This window comes from Triplophysa dalaica, chromosome 3 (genome assembly GCF_015846415.1).
Source record: "Triplophysa dalaica isolate WHDGS20190420 chromosome 3, ASM1584641v1, whole genome shotgun sequence".
Lineage (NCBI taxonomy): Eukaryota > Metazoa > Chordata > Actinopteri > Cypriniformes > Nemacheilidae > Triplophysa > Triplophysa dalaica.
The window spans coordinates 13,313,136-13,332,798 of record NC_079544.1 but is presented as its reverse complement, the minus strand read 5'-3'; the positions used below and the strand labels follow the sequence as shown (position 1 = coordinate 13,332,798).

General features: G+C 36.6%; 1 protein-coding gene across 1 annotated transcript; it reads right to left on the bottom strand.

Moving 5' to 3' along the window:
• Window positions 1–9,936: 9,936 nt before the first annotated feature.
• phb2a (prohibitin 2a) lies at window positions 9,937–19,315 on the bottom strand. The gene is made up of 10 exons (XM_056744425.1): window positions 19,242–19,315; window positions 16,099–16,228; window positions 15,831–15,915; window positions 15,677–15,756; window positions 14,108–14,292; window positions 13,797–13,926; window positions 11,940–12,043; window positions 11,308–11,385; window positions 10,807–10,883; window positions 9,937–10,403 (listed from the first exon to the last, which is right to left on the bottom strand). The coding sequence occupies exons 1-10, from the start codon at window positions 19,260–19,262 to the stop codon at window positions 10,385–10,387; spliced, it is 909 nt and encodes a 302-aa protein (XP_056600403.1). The 5' UTR covers window positions 19,263–19,315; the 3' UTR covers window positions 9,937–10,384.
• Window positions 19,316–19,663: the final 348 nt, after the last annotated feature.

Genomic DNA, 19,663 nt, shown 5'->3' with positions numbered 1-19,663 from the left:
TAAGCTCAAAGTGAAGCCAAAGGGATCAAATTTATGGATGCCCTGAGTAGGCCTACATACTAAATGTTACTGACCTAATCAATGTTTGTTGCTGAAACCTTCAAAGGGAACTAAATTCTCCATAGTCTAAATTGCTAAATTATAAATTAGATTTATTATAAACAAACTATAAAACCATGTCCTTGAATTCCCACAGCAACTGTGGCCTTTTGATCCCCTGGAGTGATCTCCTGATTCCCCCATCCTCAACCCCCGATTTTTTTACAGCACTTGTAAATACTTTCCTCATTTGTTCACCCCTCACATCTTGCCACATAAGGTCAATTGAAAAGACAATTTAGCTGTTGAGCTCAAAGCACGTTTGAAACCGCTCGGCTGATTTTCTGTACTGTGATTCATGTCTAACCAATACACAACAAACAGTATCAAAATATGAAACATTTTCATCCGATGGACAAATTTCCTTTCATTCGCATGATGTTAAAAAAAGGCCTGTCCTCAGCTGCAATACACATTGTGCGATAAAACTATAGGAATGTTTCAGGGATAAGGGCCACTTTGTGTGTTTTTTCATCAACTTTAATAAGAAGCATTCACAGTCACATAGAGAACAAAAATAATAGAGAGAAACAGTGATTGGGCCTTGGGGAGAAGAACTGGGTCTATTGTATACATGTCTTAAGAGTAGTACCATTTGTGACACTGTATCAGTCTTATAGTTTGTACACAAACCAGCGTGAGGAAAAAGTGTCACTAAAACGTTTGCTCTGTGTAAGATTATTATGAAAATTGGGGTGTAAGAAAGGTTAAGAGACCTGTCTTAAAACAATTTCAGATTTAGGATAACTTTATTTAAACAGTTTTGTAACGTTTTTATAAAGAGCACATGAAATGCATAAAGCAGGGGATCAAAGGTATTCCTTTAGTTAATATTATTCTAAAATGTACACTGACACCAATGTCTTCCACACAATAACTGAGGTCAAGAAAAACATTCCCATGGATTCCACACTCTAAAAAAATTGTAAAGATGAATCACAATATACTGTATTAACATGAAGAAATTTTCCGTATTCGTTTTTTACAGTTGCTTTACCTGTATTTTACATTTCGCACTGCATTAAATTACATTTTAGCATTAACAGAAATGTCAGTAAAATAAAGCAAAATGTACTGGTAAGTGATGCTCCACAACATTCACAAAATTAAATAACTGATGAGTCACTAAATTAATAAATGTAAGCACAGAGTTAACATTTCATATGAAACAATGCATAAATACTTAAATGGAAAGGAGAGCTGTATTTTGATGTGTGTGACAGTTAATGGCCACAATTTTGTCTTGGCAACAACAGCCACTTTCGTTTCCTGTTAGTTTGTCCCAGACAGTGCATATTGTTTTGCTACACACTAGAATGAATATCCTTTTCCATAACAAAAACATTACATACTTTTGGTGCATAGTATAAGTAGACGAATTAGGACGCAGCAATATTCTTTTACATATTTTTTATATTTACAGTTTTACACTATACTTTGATCAAAATGGAGCACGTGGGCAAGGTTTTGTAAGTTATTCAAGAGAGAGCTGGACTTTGATCTCAGCCGTTTATTCACTGTCAATAGCCTATATACAAACTTAGTCACAACAAAGTGGGGCTTATTTCTTAATAGTCTAGAATTATTTAAGAACGTTTCCGCATTTAATCATATTCGTATGATGATTTAAACCCAAGCAAAAGTGACCAATGAGTATCGAATTGAAGTGTTCCTCCCACTAACTTACAGTTGAGTCTGAGCAGCATGAAACAAGCTGCCACAGGAAGAGTTATAATGACATAAAAAAATCTCACCGTGATCTGGCCCTGTGATATAAACGTGCCTCTTATCTCAATACTCTAGCCTCCTCTTGTGGTCAGATACAGTAACACATACAAGAGTGACCCAAACGTCTTGGACTCTCAATTGAAGTTTAACATAACAGAACTACAAAACATATATAAATACAAATGAAACAAACCATGATATGGTAATCCAGCGGAAATTAGAAATCAAGAATAATATTTATACATTTTTGGAATGAAGACATTAAGGTAAAGTGCTGAGTTGATGTAGTGTTGGCTTTATGAGCCGGCATTTAAAATGTATTCATATGCCTAATAAATCATATATTTAATATTCTAAATATTTATTTTAGTTTTTTACAGAAATGTAATGAATAGATAAATTACTCTCAGAATTCATAAATTTAATCTTTCTAAATCAATGCCATTTCATAAGAAACACTACATAAACCCGTAAGGATCTGTTTACCTCAGATGAATAAAACCATTTATAGCCAAACGTTGAATTTCTATTTAATATTTCACATTTTATTTTCTATATAAGGATGGCAATTGTTTTAAAGAAAAAAAGATGGCATCTGTGAATTGACTTATGACCTAAATTGTGTTTTTTGTAAATCAGTCTTTCCATATATCAGCACAAAATGTCATCCATACTAAACATGTCCTCTGTAGTCCCCTAAGTGTTAATATATCGTGAAAGCAGTTTAGTACCATCTAGTGTAATCTTTGTGACATTACATACCAAGAAATAACTATTCAAAAATTCCAGTCTATATATCGTTCATGAAAGTTGTAAGGGTCGCAGTCAACCGATATCAAAAAGTAAAGCTGGGAGTGGGACCACACACTGCCTGATCTCTTCCACATTAAGCATGTAAAGTAAGAGTCTGCTGGTTAAGCAGTATGACTATAGATAAATGAAGATCAAGTTTTGTTCAGAAATGGTCAGACGTCTTCTGAATATTCATTCCATGCCTTGCACTTTGCACAAAAGCAAAGGCCATTAAAGCAATTCACTTAGAATGTGGTCTGGCTGTATAGCTTTCATTTAAATACAACCATGTGAAATGCTAAATGCAAGTATAGAGACAACCCTTTCCTTGCTTTTGTGATGTATTAGGGTTTGGACCCTTAAAACACAATACAGGATCTTTAACAACCCGACAAAGCAATTGTGTCCCACCCATATGTCTCTGAAGATGTGCTTCAAAATGAGACAGAACTTTAACGAGGATATCTATATATATAGTCATTATTATATATAAACATATGTGTGTTTGTGTATATCTATATGTATATAGGCTATACAGATAGGCCTACATACATACATACATACATACATATATATATGTGTTTGTGTGTGTGTGTATGTGTATGCATCCATTGGCATTTGTACGATTTGCCTTGCATTTAGAATGGCGCAACATATTATTAGTCCAATTTGTTGTTTCAAGGTCCTAGCTGACATTTCAATATTAAATAGGCATACTTTAATTTATTTAATCTGTAATGTGGAACTGTTGCAATAAAAATACAACCAAATTTGGCATTTCTATAGAGCTTCTTGTTGGCTCCTGCTCGCGTTTTCTCTGTCTTCGGATGAAAGCGTCAACTATTGAATAAATGTGAATGACTGTAATGAAAAAGTGATTCTGCTCCGTGTCTAATCCCCAACTGGGAAGATGCAAAATAAATCACAAAAAAAACGAGAAATCGCGTATATTGTTTATGTTTATTGGTATTCGCCGTGTATCATGTATTTCGATGTTTGTCTGCGTTTATTATAGCGCGCGACACGTTTTTTTGAATCCTTCCAGGCGTCACAACTGCAGTGAAACAAAGACGCTTTATTGTTCTTCCATGACGCGACTTGCGAAGAGCCCCGCAGAAGAGCGCGAAATGGCGGACAGAAGCGAGCTAGAGGACACTGAAACCCGACCTAACAACCGCAGGCAAGCGCGAAATCACGGGTCATCGATCCATATGGATCCGGATCCGCTATGAGATTATCAACCTCCAACCAAATTTAGTTTTATTCTTTATTATTTTGAGCTTTTATGTTAAAGATATAATTTATTTATTCAAAAGCGTTTGATCGTTGTGGAAAGTAGCCTACATGTCTGTTGTCACTTTTGAATAACAATTAAGTGAGCTTGACAACACCCATTACAGTTATAATTTAACCAGTGGTTGAAAGGAATGTAACAGGTGCAGTAGATCATGTTGTTACATGCTTTAAAATCCTGAGGAGTTTTCCTTGTTTTTCCTGCTACATTATATCATTTTCTTTTTATAACTTCTTTTAAAATAAAAGTACTGTCGATGTCTGTGGCGTTTCTGATGGTACAGTTCGTCATCATTACTTAAACCCCTTTAATACTACTTTCACATATTTTACAAAAACAATGAAAAATAGTCCATCTCATAGACATAATGGGTTGTCATAGATGTTGCCAGAGGGTTTGAGTCTCTTAAGAAGTTTCAAACTTAAAAGATGTTTGATAATTTAAATATAAATATATATCATATTTATTGTTAAAATCCCTTAACTGTTATTTTTCAAAATCATTTATTTACAGGATGTGTAAATAATTATTTAGGACTTTTACCGAAGATTGATCACCAAATATTATATCAAGAATCTTCCAAAAGTGTTTACTCAAATGTTAAACATGTCTTGTGATCATTCACAAATCTTTTTAAATGTGTAAACCAAATGGTCAAACAATGAAACATACTAGATGAAGGATGGAGAACTTCAGGTCTATGGTCCTCCCACCCTTTGCGGCCCCTCCCTTCTCCTTGTAACTGGAAACCCTTAGGGGCCAGCAACAGAAGCATGGGAGTGTCCTGCTGATCCGTGCATTAAATATTCATCCCAAAAGTGGTAGTCCATTAACACAGCATGGTTAAAATAAAAGTAATATTTAGTGTCTGAATGACGTGTTGTGTTAATAACAGTCATCATGTTTATGAACCGAGAGCTAATTTTGATAACCGAATGTATAAAAATGTAATTTGTGGAAATCTAATGCCTTAGATACATAGAACATCTGCATTACAAAAATGTCAAGCATGGTATTGTTCACCTATTAGTACAATGTGTTTTAATGCACAACTCTAATATGCCCATTCTGTTTAAAGTAAAGTAAGTCATCATACAGCAAAGTCCTGCTTATTGGCTTTAGGCCATGTAATCTCACAGGGGAAGAGCCCGGAGAGACCAAGTTAATCAGCCCTGACTCACGTCAAAGCCTGGAGACCCTCAGTGCTCACCATCTGTGCCAGACACACAGCCATTAGGGGGAGTGAACCTGATAAACACACAGGGCTCTGTTCAACCCAAAACATAAGGGAGGCCAGAGACCACCACAGATCCTGTGACATGTAATTGTGTCCTTTTCCTTCCCACTAAACAACATAAAACTGAGATGTTTAATAACTGTACACCTATTCTATACATCACAAAAAGATTAAAGAAACAATTGACAGAGCTAGTCACTTTGTCTGTTAACACTATTTTTTTTCATGAAAATAAATATGATTGTTGTCTGATGTTATTGTTCTTATTGTTTATAAAAATGACACAGAGTATGTTATTGAAGTCTAATGTTGAGAAAAAGTTCTGAAGAAACTGGTCTTTCCCTGTTTGAGCAGACAGAAGCACTCCTCTAGAAATAATGACAGGATGAAGCTACCCAGAGGCGTTGCCGACATGACTGTTGAGCGAACCTGCTATAATAGGAACTTTGATTTTGTTCAGCAGGAGACACATTATGGAGTTAAATTCAGCAAGATGGAAAATTAAGACCCAAAATAGCACCATTAGCAACATTTTGTGAGGAGTTTTACAAACAAGATGATGTAGTAGAGACGTTATGCCAGTCGCTATTAAAACTATAGTTTCACATTCACAGAGGCCTGCCATGTGCTCTGACTGATGTGCAAACGCTGCACCTGTGGGAACCGACATGAAGGGACCAAAGGTCTGCTTCCTGACATACAATGAAAGAGGAAGCTGCTGGTACTGCTCTGGACAAAGACGATAAAACCCACATGCGTTTTTACAAAGAGCAGGTTGTGCAGACAGAGACAAGTTTAACTGGACAAGAAAGATTGCATTTTAAATGGTTTTCGGTTCAGAACCGCTATGGATGCTTTTGTTCAGTACAAAATTCCAGTTCCTTCAGTTTTTCTTAATGCTTTGAGACGGCACAGCGGATCGCTGTTGCGTTACACCTCCATGAAGTGTGAAAGTTACTGCTGTACACACAAAGAGGTACAGTTCAAATTTCACACTTACATGTGAACCAGAGGTTAACACACTTCCAGTATTTCGCTTAGCTTTCCTGTTCTTCTGGAGGGAAACAAAGACATAAGTGTTCCCTCAGGTGGCAAAAACGAAATCCTTCTTTGAAGAAGAAAAAAATGATGCTCCGTTGGAGAAAACAATAGCACCCTTTTCTGTTTTTGTGAGCCTATGGATATGCAATAACACCACTATATATGGTTTACCTGAAATTACTAATCTGTCCATAAATTGATAGTTCTCCCAAATATTAGAATGTTATAATAATTTACTCACTCTCATGTCAGTTCAAACCTGTATGACTTTCTTTCTTCAACAAAACACAAAAGAAGATATTTTGAAGAATGCAGATAATCAAATAACACTGGACCCCATTGACTTTGTATGGACACAAAAACGCATTTCACAAAATATCTTCTTTTAAGTTCCACAGAATAGAGAGTCATATACAGGTTTTCAATGACAAGGTGAATAAATAATGACACATTTTTACAGTTGTTCCAAAACCAACATGATGTTACATACATACATTAAAGGGGTCTTTCTTCTGCAAAACACAAAAGAAGATATTTTGAAAAATGTTGATTATCAAAAATTGGCGGTCCCCATTGACATCTATTGTATCGACAATAAACAACTGCAAGTCAATGGTTTTTCATTTATCAACATTCTTTCAAATATCTCCTTTTGTGTTCTGTAGAAAAAAAAGTACTATAGGTTTGACATGACATGGGGGGAAGAAATGATGACAGAATTGTAGTTTTTGTGTGATCTATCCCTTTAATAAAGGGATAATAAAGGGATCATTTCTGATTTCTATATCTTTTCTTCATTATCAAAAAAAATGCATCCATATTCAAGCTTAGATAAACTAAACTTGGCTCTGTACACTGCAGTAAGCTTTGTGAGACATGTTTTTATTGCTCTAATTTCTTTTGTTGTCCTAATGTTTGACCCCAATTGCTTCCATTGTTTACCCAACTTGTAAGTCGCTTTGGATAAAAACGTCTGCTAAATGACTAAGTGTAAATGTATACGGATGTGAAACAACATAAATGTACTGTAGATAGAAAACATGTACAGAGAACTCATACATTGTGAAAAACGAAAGCCAGGCCAAATCTCTGAACAGGTGATTCTACAATGTGACAAACTATGGCAATATGATGAAAAACGAAGACGTAAAAGGAAGAACATTAACCAAACTAGGGCAAGTTTTCCGAATCCCTTTTGACACCATAATGAGGGTGCCAGTAAAAGGAAACAGGTTAATTAAATCCACACAGTAAATTACTGCGGAGGCCTACGCTGACTATGGACAGCACCAATTTATCAATTCATCTCAAGGGGAGTAAATTCAACCTGAAACAAGAGACCTTTAGATTCTGCATAACCAAGCAATACTTTGTATTGTTGTACAACGTTTACTTACTTTAGGATTAACTGGGATTGACTCGGATAGCTCTAGATTTAAAAACTCCTGTATTCACATATCACAGCTACCTAGAACAATGCAATTTTGTAATAATTTCAATCTCATCTATCATATCTTTTAAGTATAACTGCAGGATAATCTAGGATCTATATGATTTAAATAAGAGCGCTTTTCATTTTATGACATCGATATTGGCTTTTCCTGTATACCATGCTTAAAAAATGCTAAGAATTATAATATATAAAACGTAGTTAATCACAAACGACTAGGCAGATACTTCAGTGTGCATTTCTGTAGATCTGTGGAGAGGCAAGGACACCGCAGACATGCGCTTACTGCAGAGCATCATGACTTTGATGTGGGATATAGGTCACACATCTAGCGTGAGCCCATAGTTAGCAAGTGCTTAAACGGTTCTTGTCAGCAGTGGTAACAGCGCTTAACAAATATATGCAGATGGAACGGTGAGGAAAAAGCATGAGGTAAGGATGTTGTGCTGCTGACCTCCAGAAATAGCCGCAAAGCTGCTATTAAGTGCACAGTGCTAGAGGTAAGAGAGATCAAGTCTACTGTCCCGGCGAATCGCCATGGTGACTGGCCCAGATCTCTTGTCCCAGCGTGAGGTCAGCGTTTCCATGGAGACAGACCAGCTGAGCGCTAAGCAGCTCTTGTTTATGCATTGCTCTGGAGGGGAGGGGCAAGGCATGAGGGTATTGAGGAAAGAGAGGGGTGGGACGTGACGGTCTTCTTGTCTGCGTGCATTTGCATATTAAAGCGCAGCATGCTCAGCTTATCAAACCTGGACCTGTTTTGGATTACCCTGTTTGAGAATGAGGTCAGATGCACTGGATATTAAAGATGTTACAATAAAATAAATGTTTTAAAGGAGTTCATTAGAAGCGTTTAAAGCTATTATCCAAATGAGGAAAATCACAAACTGTAAACATCCACACACCCTTTAAGGTTTGCCACATTCAAAAAATACCACTAAATGTTATTGGCTGTTAGAAAGAGGAGTGGCCTTTTCATTTTCACTGGCCCCGCCTCTCAACAATCTCCTCCCAAACATAAAACATTACCAGTGGGTTAATGATATGAGCCCCTCCTGAAGAGATGAGACTCAAGAGACCCTGTTTCATGTTGACACATGCTCTTGAGATTACAGCAAATCCATTGGTCAGAGCTACAAACAATGACAGCAAATGAATCAGGAGAAAAGTCCCCTGGCACTGCTACATTTAGTTCCTTGGTTTCTCAGGAGAGGACATTTTTTTAACGCAATTCGGTCGTTATATTGGTGCCATCTACTGGCGCCGTTTTTATAAGGAACATGCAAGACCTTGTCTAGATTTCTTCCTTGTAGAGTAAATAGCGTCTGTAGGGTGTGCACATATTTCTACAAATAAAAAAGATAGTGTATGCACATTTCAAGGCCCATTTTGTGTGTACTCAATGTTTATAGTACAGATTTGGTGTTTGTTCTTCAGAATCACAATAGGCAACTCTGTTATCTTGACTCAAGTGTATTTTCTACTGAATAACAACCTAAAGATACAAAATTCCCCACTTGACTGAAATAAACAATACAGCGCGGTTCATGTATCTTACGGCATATTTCAACAAAGGCTGAGCATTTCTAAGAAAAACATAAACTAAAGGAAAAAAATGCTAATTTGAGATTAACTATTCTGTGTTAGAACAAAACAAATGGAACGGAATCAAAATGTTTAAATGAATCTGACATCTTTAAGAGATAAGAGTATAGGAAAATAACTAAAACAGGAAGTGCTTCTGGACCAGTATTATTGACATCTTGTTGCAGGCTGTCAATGTGGAATTAAGAAGCTTAATTTATCATTCAATTCAGTTTTTATTAATTTAAAATGTACTATTTATTGGTATGTTTTTAAGTAAAACACATTTTTGTTACATCCTGTAAACTAACAATATTTCTCCCAAATTTCATTTTTTTTTTTCTATTTGCAGTAAATGAAAGCTGGAGAAACAGTAAAGATGCTCTGCAAAGAAAACAAGTTAATATATTTACTTTTAAGCAACACAACAGTCATTTTTGTACATGTATTTAAAAAAAAATGGTGTGATCATCTCGTTTTTATTTTTTTCTTGTGTCTTTTGCATTGCTGTTGGATGACTTTGTCACTCCTGAGGTTTGATATCGTTGAATACATCTGAAATTTGAATTCTTTGAGTGGCTGTAATGATGTAAAATATAACTTTTTATCGCTAATAATATTATTGGATATATTTGATTGTTTGCTTCCTATATATGCTAAAGCCATGTATTTCAATTCCAAACATCACTACATGATTCAAGTAGACACAAGAAGTCTTGAAAACTTTATTTAATCAAACTTTCTTTTATCACACCTTATATAGGACAATCAACAGCTTCATAGGAATCACATTAAACTGTTTAGAAAAAAGTATGTTCTGTAAACAGTCAACAAGCAACTATTTACCTGACAGGCCCTAAATCTTACATGTCTTTAGACATGGCCATTTATTGTTTCAAATGTTTTGAAAAATACATATTATTATGAACAATGTTAGCATTTAATGCCAACGGATACTATAGAGCCAAATCTAGAGCTGAATTCACCAACTAAGCCTTGCTCAATGTCAAACACCTGTGTAAAATGGGTATACGCGTAAGGTCCATCCCAACCAGGTCTTTCCAAGGGTACACAGTCCTATTTATAATGAAGGTATAATACAGTGGTTCAGCAAACTGCTAACATATGGAATGCATATGTTGCCCATGAATGATGCTTCCTACTTTCCCAATGACAGGCTGCAACAAAAGACAAATGTACACATTACCATTGAGGCATCCATGCTAACATCGGGCTTTGATATAAAATAATGCTTTTAGACAATGTATACTGTACATGTTGTGTAATGTATGGGAAAATTTAAGTTTTTGGTTTATCCTGTGACTTTAATAAGAAGAAAGAAACAATGCATGTGAAACTGCTATTGGATATGTGACGCAGAATAAAAGCAGCTAGAAAAACATCAACTCGGCAGATCAGGGCAAGCTGACCTGCACTGCTCTCTGAACAGTGAATGACAAATGTCACAACTGAGATGATTTGTTTTTTGAATTGGTATTTCAATTATTTTTCAAAATGAAGGTTGATTGGAGTTAGGAAACATGTCCTGTGAACAGAATAAGTTTGCAATAAAGATCTTACTTGTTAAAGGAATCGTCCTGGAGGTTTAAGACCAAATTGTCTGCACTCAGGTACACCTTATTCTGAGACGCTGACACCTGGTGACAAGAATATATATTACAGTACATGATAAAAGTATCCTCAGATTATATAAAAAGGGCAATGCTTGGAATAGCAAATTGACATAATTAACATAACAAAAGTTATATGTATGTTCCATGCAATTTGAAATGAGATATATTCGTTAAAATGCTCTCTACTTTCCTAATTATTTCAATTACAAAGGAGTTTTGTTTCTTATATATTTGTTTCATTTTCCAATATTTTCACTCATTTGAATACACAGGTTAAAGATATTTTAAGTTAACCCAATTTGATGAACAAAAAAATGCAATTAAAACAACTAAGATGAAACTGGTTGCAGTCATGTGACCACTGTTTAAAATTCTTAATGAAGCCATTATAAATCACTCAATACATAAATGATCATGTGAGCCATTAAAGTACAAAGGCATGCCCTACCGTTTTGGCAATATTCTGTGCTGCTCTGATACGTCTGAGTTTTAGGTAGCCAGGGTTCTTCGTCACAGCTTGACCCAACTGGAGTGCAAAAACACACAGTTACAAACAAAACAAATGACCCATGCTTGAGACCTTGTTCGCCGTCAGCAGACAGCCAAACCTGCGGCCCATTTTACAAACGCAATTGCATCAAATCAGCAGGAATGAATCTAGCTGCAAAGTCATTTCAAACAAACAAATGACCTGACGCTTCTGGAAAGCAGAACAATTAGATGAAGTGCCCTTGATACACGAAAGTGAAGAAAACAAATGCTTTCAAATGTTTTGTTTGTTTGACATGCTGTTAAGACTGAGGGCGTAACACTTGAAGTAACATAGATATATGACTGCAACAATTTACAGAGGCTTAATAGCACAGAAGCAGCATTCATTATTTATATCTGATAGTTACAGTGATCTGCCACTCAAAGAAATAAAACACAATAACAGTTACATGAAATAAGGTGCTTATACATGCATTTAAGGTTAAACCCCTTAGCAAAGGTTAAAGCCTCAGCAGATGAAACAGATACATTATTTCGATGATTTCAATGTTTCTGTGGTTAAATGGCGAGGAGAAAAAAGGGGCATACCATTTTAGCAGCCTCGGCTTCACCCTCAGCCTGGATAATCTTTTGTCTCTGGTCTTGTTTGGCTTTCTCAACGTAGAACTGAGCCCTCTGGGCCTCCTGCTGGGCTGCACATCAACAACAGACAGGTTTAAAAAAAACATCACACAGACAATGTTCCAATGTTAATTTTTTAAGAGAGGAAAACACAACATGGCATTTCACTGCTTCCCCACAGAAACAATTTTGTGTTGTTGTTTGGCCAAGACAGCAAGAACTGAACAAAATCATAAAATGACATGAGCGCCTCCTAGTGGACTGTATTAAAATAAGCCAATGTAATTTGGAACAACATGCTGAAACACATTAACGCACATTGTTTTAGTTTGGACAGCACTGTGTTAACAGTAGTTTAGGCTCCATGTACTAACATAAACAATTGTATTGACATTAAAGGAACAGTTCACCCAAAAATTCTGTCATCATTTACTCGCCTTTATGAGTACGAGAATGCTTGTAACCAGTAACAGTTCCTTGCCACCATTGACTGCCATAGATAGAAAAAATTATAAAGTGCCCCAGAACTGTTTGCTTTTCTTAATTCTTAAAAATGTCTTCTGTGTTCAACAGAACAAAGACATGTATATAGCAATTTTTCCTACTATGGTAGTCAATGGTGAACCCAGAACTGTAAACAAGGATTAATAAATCCAGAAAAACGTTATTGGTTTATATAGTTAAGGTTAATTAATGAATTTACTAATGTTAACAAATACAACCATTATAAAGTGTTATCGTTGTTTTTGTTATGGGAATATATTAAACAGTCAAGATACTGGTATTATCACTAATATAGTGCATTACAATTTGACAAGGGTAAATAAGAAATGCAATGTCGTAAACTACACACATAAATTATAATATATTCCAAATTCAAGTCTTTCAAGAAGCCCACAGTTTGCTGGAGAGGAAATCTCACAATACAGTTTATCAAACCAACAAAATTTAAACTACACTTCAAAAAAAAAAAACTTGACAAAAAACATTTGGGCTATTCTATGAAAATGTCAACCTTACCATAAAAAATTAAGTCTTTTATATACTGAAAGCGCATATTAAAAAATTTGGTGGTTTGAATAGCCATCTAATGTCCTTAAGTTTTCTAAAGCATTTGTTTTATTTAAGTGCATGATTTTTAATAGCGCCATTTTCAGGATTTTCACATCCATATTGGTACATATTCCTCTTAAATGGGCACATGAAAATAAGTAACTATTTTCAGTTCTATGAAGAAGCATCTCTTCTCCATTTGTTGGGTACAATTGCTTCAGGTTTGTGCAATTTAGTTCACAGAAATCCTACAAAGTTTGTCATCTCCCAAAAACCGTGTCCATTTTTTGTCACGTCCATTACACGTTTATTTCCCTAGAAAACTTGATCATATCCTGATATTTTGCCCATTTGTTTAATTATAGGCGGTTCGGTTAAACTAACATCATTTAACGCTTATGAGGACAGTATTTGCCAAAACATCTGGCCGCTCAGGGGTGCAATCATTTGTGGGAAACAGACAAAAAAGCATAAAATTAAAGTGGTATTCAGACAGGCTGATTGTGTTTTTTGGACCAAGCCACAATTCAAAATTTACGATCAAACATTGTTTTTCCTGAGGAAGATCACTTCAATTTTTTTTAACCAAGTTAATTTAAAATCATACCTTTTATTAAACAATTACATCTATAATGGTTTAACTTTTTGCAAATACTTTTAACTTACAAGCTCTATTTATAATTTGTTACTGCATGCAAACACATTGCATATAGGCTTACAAAACACACAACAAGATTCCAGAAGTCTTCTGGGTAATTTGGCACTACTAACCGACTTGTTTTGCCTCCACAGCCGCAGTGTACTCTCTGCTGAAGCTGAGCTCTGTGATGGCCACATCATCTAGAATGATGTTGAAGTCTTTAGCTCTTTCGATAAGCTCCCTCCTTATGAGCAGTGACACCTTAACACCAAAATTAAACACTTCAGTAACTGCTATGCCTAAATTTTCACTCACCAACAAACTTACAATTTTTAGCTGAAGCAAGCAGATATGATGACAAAATGGATGTCAATAATACTAATGCTTGGAACACTTGTGTGAGTAAATACTCTCTTATCTGGCTTTAGTCTTTATACTGTACCTGGGCTCGCTGTGTGATCAGTTGGGATGCATTAAATTTCGCCACCACACTCTTGAGCACCTCATTGACGATGGAGGGAAGAACACGCTCATCATAGTCCTTCCCCAGCTGCTGGTACATGGTCGGCAAGTTGTTAGCTATGGGCCGGGACAACACACGAAGCCCTATGTTTACCATCTGAAGATCTGTGAAGTCACATGTTTTAGTTAGACACAGACTCAGGGATACAAACTCACCAGGGTGAAAAAAGGTGACAATGATGCGTTTATATATAGTTTTACAATAATTTTTACGATTTGTATTTCATATTATTCATATTAATCAGAATACTCCGAGGTCTGCTAAAAATGTCTGGGTTGGATAACCCCAATAAGAGTTAATTTGCAATACCAGATAACTCGGTTTATATTAATTTTCATAAATCAGGTTCTTATTGTGTTACTTATCTGTATATTTTGAGTTATTATTACTAAATAAAAACAATCCAACTGTTTAAATGATGTTAATTGGAATGCACAATAAAAAACATATTTAATGAAAATGAAAAAAAACGGAGTCATCTGTTTTTGCAAATTAAATCTTAACATCTACTTCAAGGTGCTCAGTTCACACAACAGTTTGCAGTCACAGCTCTAGTCTAAACATGAATGAACTGTCAAACTCTAAACGTTATACTATTTGCACAGCCTGCCTCTAACCATAGTGACAGATTTAAATTACATTTTTATACAAGAGGTTACGTTGGAACAAAAACTTTAGATACTATCTGCAAGGTTGTACACAACACCAAACGCAACACTCACATATGTACAGTATGTTGTACAAGAAACCTGCCGTTGCATTGTTGCGTCTATGAACGCTTGTAGACTATTACATTATACTGAAGCGAAGCTATTGTGTAGATAGATCGGCTGTGCAAAACATTACGAACAAAGCAGTTTGCCATCAGCTCCGTGCACACATTTGCCCATTTAACGTTCTGGGGAGTAACGGTTGACGTAACAGATAACTAGTTGTCCTGTAAGATTCCTTTTACACATCAGGGCTGCTCCCTAAATGGGGTGATAGTAGTTGTCATAGTGTGTAAAGGCACTTACCCCATATTATGTTTTTTTGGGTCTGCTACGTTAGATTCAAGGCAAACAAACCAGCGCACCTTTACCTGTTGCTTAGTGGCGGTTGTGCAAGAATATGTCAGAAATGCGCAGTTGAATTACTACATCTATTGATTCACAAGTTGAGTATATGCGCTCAATCTGCGCAGCATTCAAAACATAACCCGCAAACTGGCTAGTGATTTGACATTGTTCCCACCACATATGGACATGATTCTCATAATTTCATACAGCGCGACCACATCTCACAAAGCCCCCTCACTCCCCATTTTCAAAAACTCATCGGATTTACACGGATCACAATTATGACCCATTTTGGATCCAAAACAACAAATTTCGCCAAAAGGTGACAAGTTGGCATCCCTGTAGACTTTTAAAGACACCTTCTGAAATTTCATTACACAAGATTTCATCAGTAATATTTAGAAGTCCAAAACATCTGTTGCAAGGTCACCTTTGCTTCCTGTTAGGGATGCAATCTTCCTGGGTTTGGCTCGAATGTCATAGATGATGGGATACTGGATCCATGGTATCCTATATAAAGGCAAAGATTTGAGAGTCAGAACCTTTAAAATGAAATACATGCCTATAGTAGCTGTCAAATGTACCTGAAGTGCAATCCTTCAGCAAGCACTGTGTCCATCTGCATTCCCCCAATTCTGTTGAAAATAATGGCTCTCTGCCCACCCTCCACTGCACACACAAACAGCAAAACAGAGTTGGTCAAAATACAAAGACAAAACTGATGTGTTAAAACACCTAATCAAAAGTTTGTCAATGCTTCTATTCCCGATAGAGCAGGGCAAAAATTACTGCTTGTATAGGGTCTATACATTCATGGCTAAACAACAGCAAAACATTCATCAAATGCGTTACCAGTGTATGTTGCTTCTTTGACACCATAGGCGAGGGCTCCAGCCCCAAAAAGTAGTTTCAGACCCAGTCCAGCCCCTCGAGGGCCAGACCCCATTCGACCAGCGATCTGCCTCAGCTGCTGCAAAAAGCCCTGTGATAAAAATACATTTAAGCTTAATATATTTGAATATACATAATATAACTTTGTTTTTATATTATATAATAATAATGCCACAGTTTAATATAAAGGAGCCAATTTTTTGCTGTTTTTTAAGTTTTGATTATGTCCTTTCTCAACGGATGTTCATGTTTCAAGATTCAAAAAACGCTTTATATTTCACATATTTCAAGTCTATTGTTCACTGGTGTCCCTCTTCAAACAAAACAACTGGATTTCTTCCGGTCTATATAAAATCTCTCCATCCGAAATGCTCTGATTGGTAGAGCTGACCAGGTCTGTCGTGATAGGTTCCCCGCTAAGAGCGTGTGTCTGAAGATGTCCCACCTTTACCATATCAGCGAGCTTCCGCTTCTCAGGCTGTTGTGATTGGTCGGTCCCCGACTAAGCTTTGGCATTTAGCAATAAACAGTAACAATTGCGTCAACTTCTCTTCAACAATTAAAATCATGCGAATCGATCGAAGTGTTAAGGAGGTCTGCTAGTGCAGCGGTTCTCAATCCTGGTCCTCGCGACCCACCGCTCTGCATATTTTGTGTATCTCTCTTGTTTAACACACCTGATTTAAATCTCTAGCTCATTAGAAGAGAGCTTAATGAATGAACCGCGTTCCCATTGACGTGTTCCCTGAACTGTGTTCATTGCTTTCTACTCCCTGCACACATGAAATCGGCTGACGTTAATTTAAGAACACGAAGAACGAAACTTACTACGGAAGATTGAAGGGTAATTTAACCGTAATTTTGAGATTTGCGCAACATTATCCACATTTCGAACGGGATTTATGGCAGAATATCTAGTAATGTTTACTTCGCAGGGCTCTTATGGGCGTATTAAACAAACCTCCGAAGCGTTAGGAGATGCATACAAAATATGCAGAGCAGGGGGTCGCGAGGACCAGGATTGAGAACCGCTGTGCTAGTGCATGTGCAAACATCAATCTTTGTAAGAGACTCGCAATTTTGTTTTCTACTATGGCGAGGGAAATTACACCGGACCGAATGGGTCAGACCGGTTATATTAATTAACACTTATATCAGAAGTGTTAGTTTTGCCTTTTTAAACTGGAACTAAGTTAGATATTAAAACAGGCAGATTGACCAGGAGACATGTGAAAGCATGACTTCAAAGGATGTTTCATAGAAGTATTTTAGAGGTATGCGCACACACACACACAACCACACACAAAATATCAGTGTATTACACAGAACAGCTTTCACAGTCATGGAAGCTGTTATTTGACCGTTGGTTATCTTAAAGCGGGTCGCACATCGGATGCGGAACCACAGAGCCGTGAAGCGTCACATCTAAGACAACTCTGCTTTTATTGTGGTAGAATTGAGAGATTTTCTGTATTAATGCGATGTTTTTCTGTTATTCCCAAACAGATAAATGCATCTTGCAGCTTATGGTGAAGTCAGTGTGTACACTAAAGATGATTTCAGTCAAAGGAAATCGTATTTTATGTTAAATTAAGCGTGGCGCGTTGTGTGGCTGCAGGACTCAGAACAGCGTTCTGAGTTGTAGCATACCGCCACCTGTACACTAATAGAAAACAATATGTTCAACAACAGCACTACGCTCCGCGGCTCAGCGGTTCCGCGTCCGGTGTGCGACCCCCTTAAGGGGTCCCCCCTTTCAACTATAAGATGTATTTATCTGTTTGGGAATAACAGAAAAACAGCACATTAATACAGAAAACCTCTCGATTCTACCACATTAATAGCAGAGTTGTCCTAGACGCGACTCTCTTTCTTCCGCATTCGGTGTGCAACCCCATCTAGAATGTGTGTAGCTGAATTCTTATTACCAGCTGTAGGACTGTAGTGAAAGTAGTAAAGCGCGTAGCTCAGTCAAATGTTTACGATCTCTGATAAACAAACACTACTCCAGCGCCTTTTCCTCTTCTCTAAGAAAGGATTCGCCCCTTTTTTGGCAGAGTGACATCATTTACCCGGAAAGTATAGGACTGTAGCCCAATTCCAGCCGTTCTCTGTAGTCCTCGAAGACAATATCTTGCTTGGCATTGAACCTTGAGCTTTATCATTTTTCAGATATCGTTTATGCTCTAACACTAACTAAAGTTTGACAATTTGCATTGCGGGTAATGGCCGCTTTAAAGGAACTCTCAACTTATTTGGAAAAAGGCTCATTCTGCAATTAAAGAGTTAAGAAGTTGAATTATACCGTTTGGAAATCTATTTAAACGATCTCCGGGTCTGGCAATAGCACTTTGGCATAGATCATTGAATACAGATAGACCAGTATCATGGCTCTCAAAAATGAACTATTCCCAAAAAAAGAGGAGTGTTCCTTTAAATCATAATCAAGTTGTTCTTCTAAAGCTGATCGGACATTTTAACTTTACTGGTTGTGTCATGATATAATAGCAGTGGAAATTTTTTTGTTATGTGCCTCTTTAATCCATAAATTCCACAAATTTGGTTTAAAAGTGCAACTAAAGTGTATAAATTTATTTGGCATAAGAAATATTTTGTGATTATTTGTATTACAAAAAGACAGAAAAAGTGATTTTACTACAAGATGTCAATATCGAGGCTTTAGTGTATATACTTCAAGCTCTTTTCGTATAGAGGAACAATTCGACCTTGTCCTTGTGTAGGGCAGATGAGGGACAACATAAAGATGCTGTTACGGTTTCTTAGGTTTATCTAACACCAAATTATTTATTCACCACGTCACTGATTAAAAGAGCGATGTTAAAATCCCCAAATGTCGTATTTATTGTATTTCAGCTAAGGTCACTCGTACAGTTGAATGCAGAGCTGTTACGTTAACGTTAAAGAGTTTCGTCATAGTGAATTGCTGCTACATAACTCCCTGTATGAAGCTAACAAACGACTAGCATATCTCTCAGTATAAAAACTATGAATATAAAACCTCAATTGTGTAAACCGCAACCATTATACACAGACAAAAGGTCCACACAAAATTAAAACACAATTTACGACATTAAGTAACTCACCCCTGGATCGTTACTCGCCATGCTGTTCTGCTGTAGCTTGAACGTCACACTGACGGCTCAAACACGTGTTTACGGAACTTCCGGTGTTGTAGTGATGCCTCACGGAAGTTGTAGTGTATGGATGAAGTCTTGGCCGTAAAGTCAATGTGATTAAAATGCAAATATCTTAAACAAATGAACAGCTTTTATTAGAGTTTTGCGTATATTATTTGTTGTTGTAATACTTTAATTACATATCATGATTGGGTCCGTGTGTGTCACATGAGATTGCTTCTGATTACGTCAGAAGGTGGCAGTATAAACGCGTGCTTGCAAAGGCGTGAACGTCACCGTTTCATGGCACCTGATACCAAAAGCATCTCAATCTATTACAGTTAGGCCTTTATTAGCTATAGTTTTATTTCAGAACACAAAGATACACA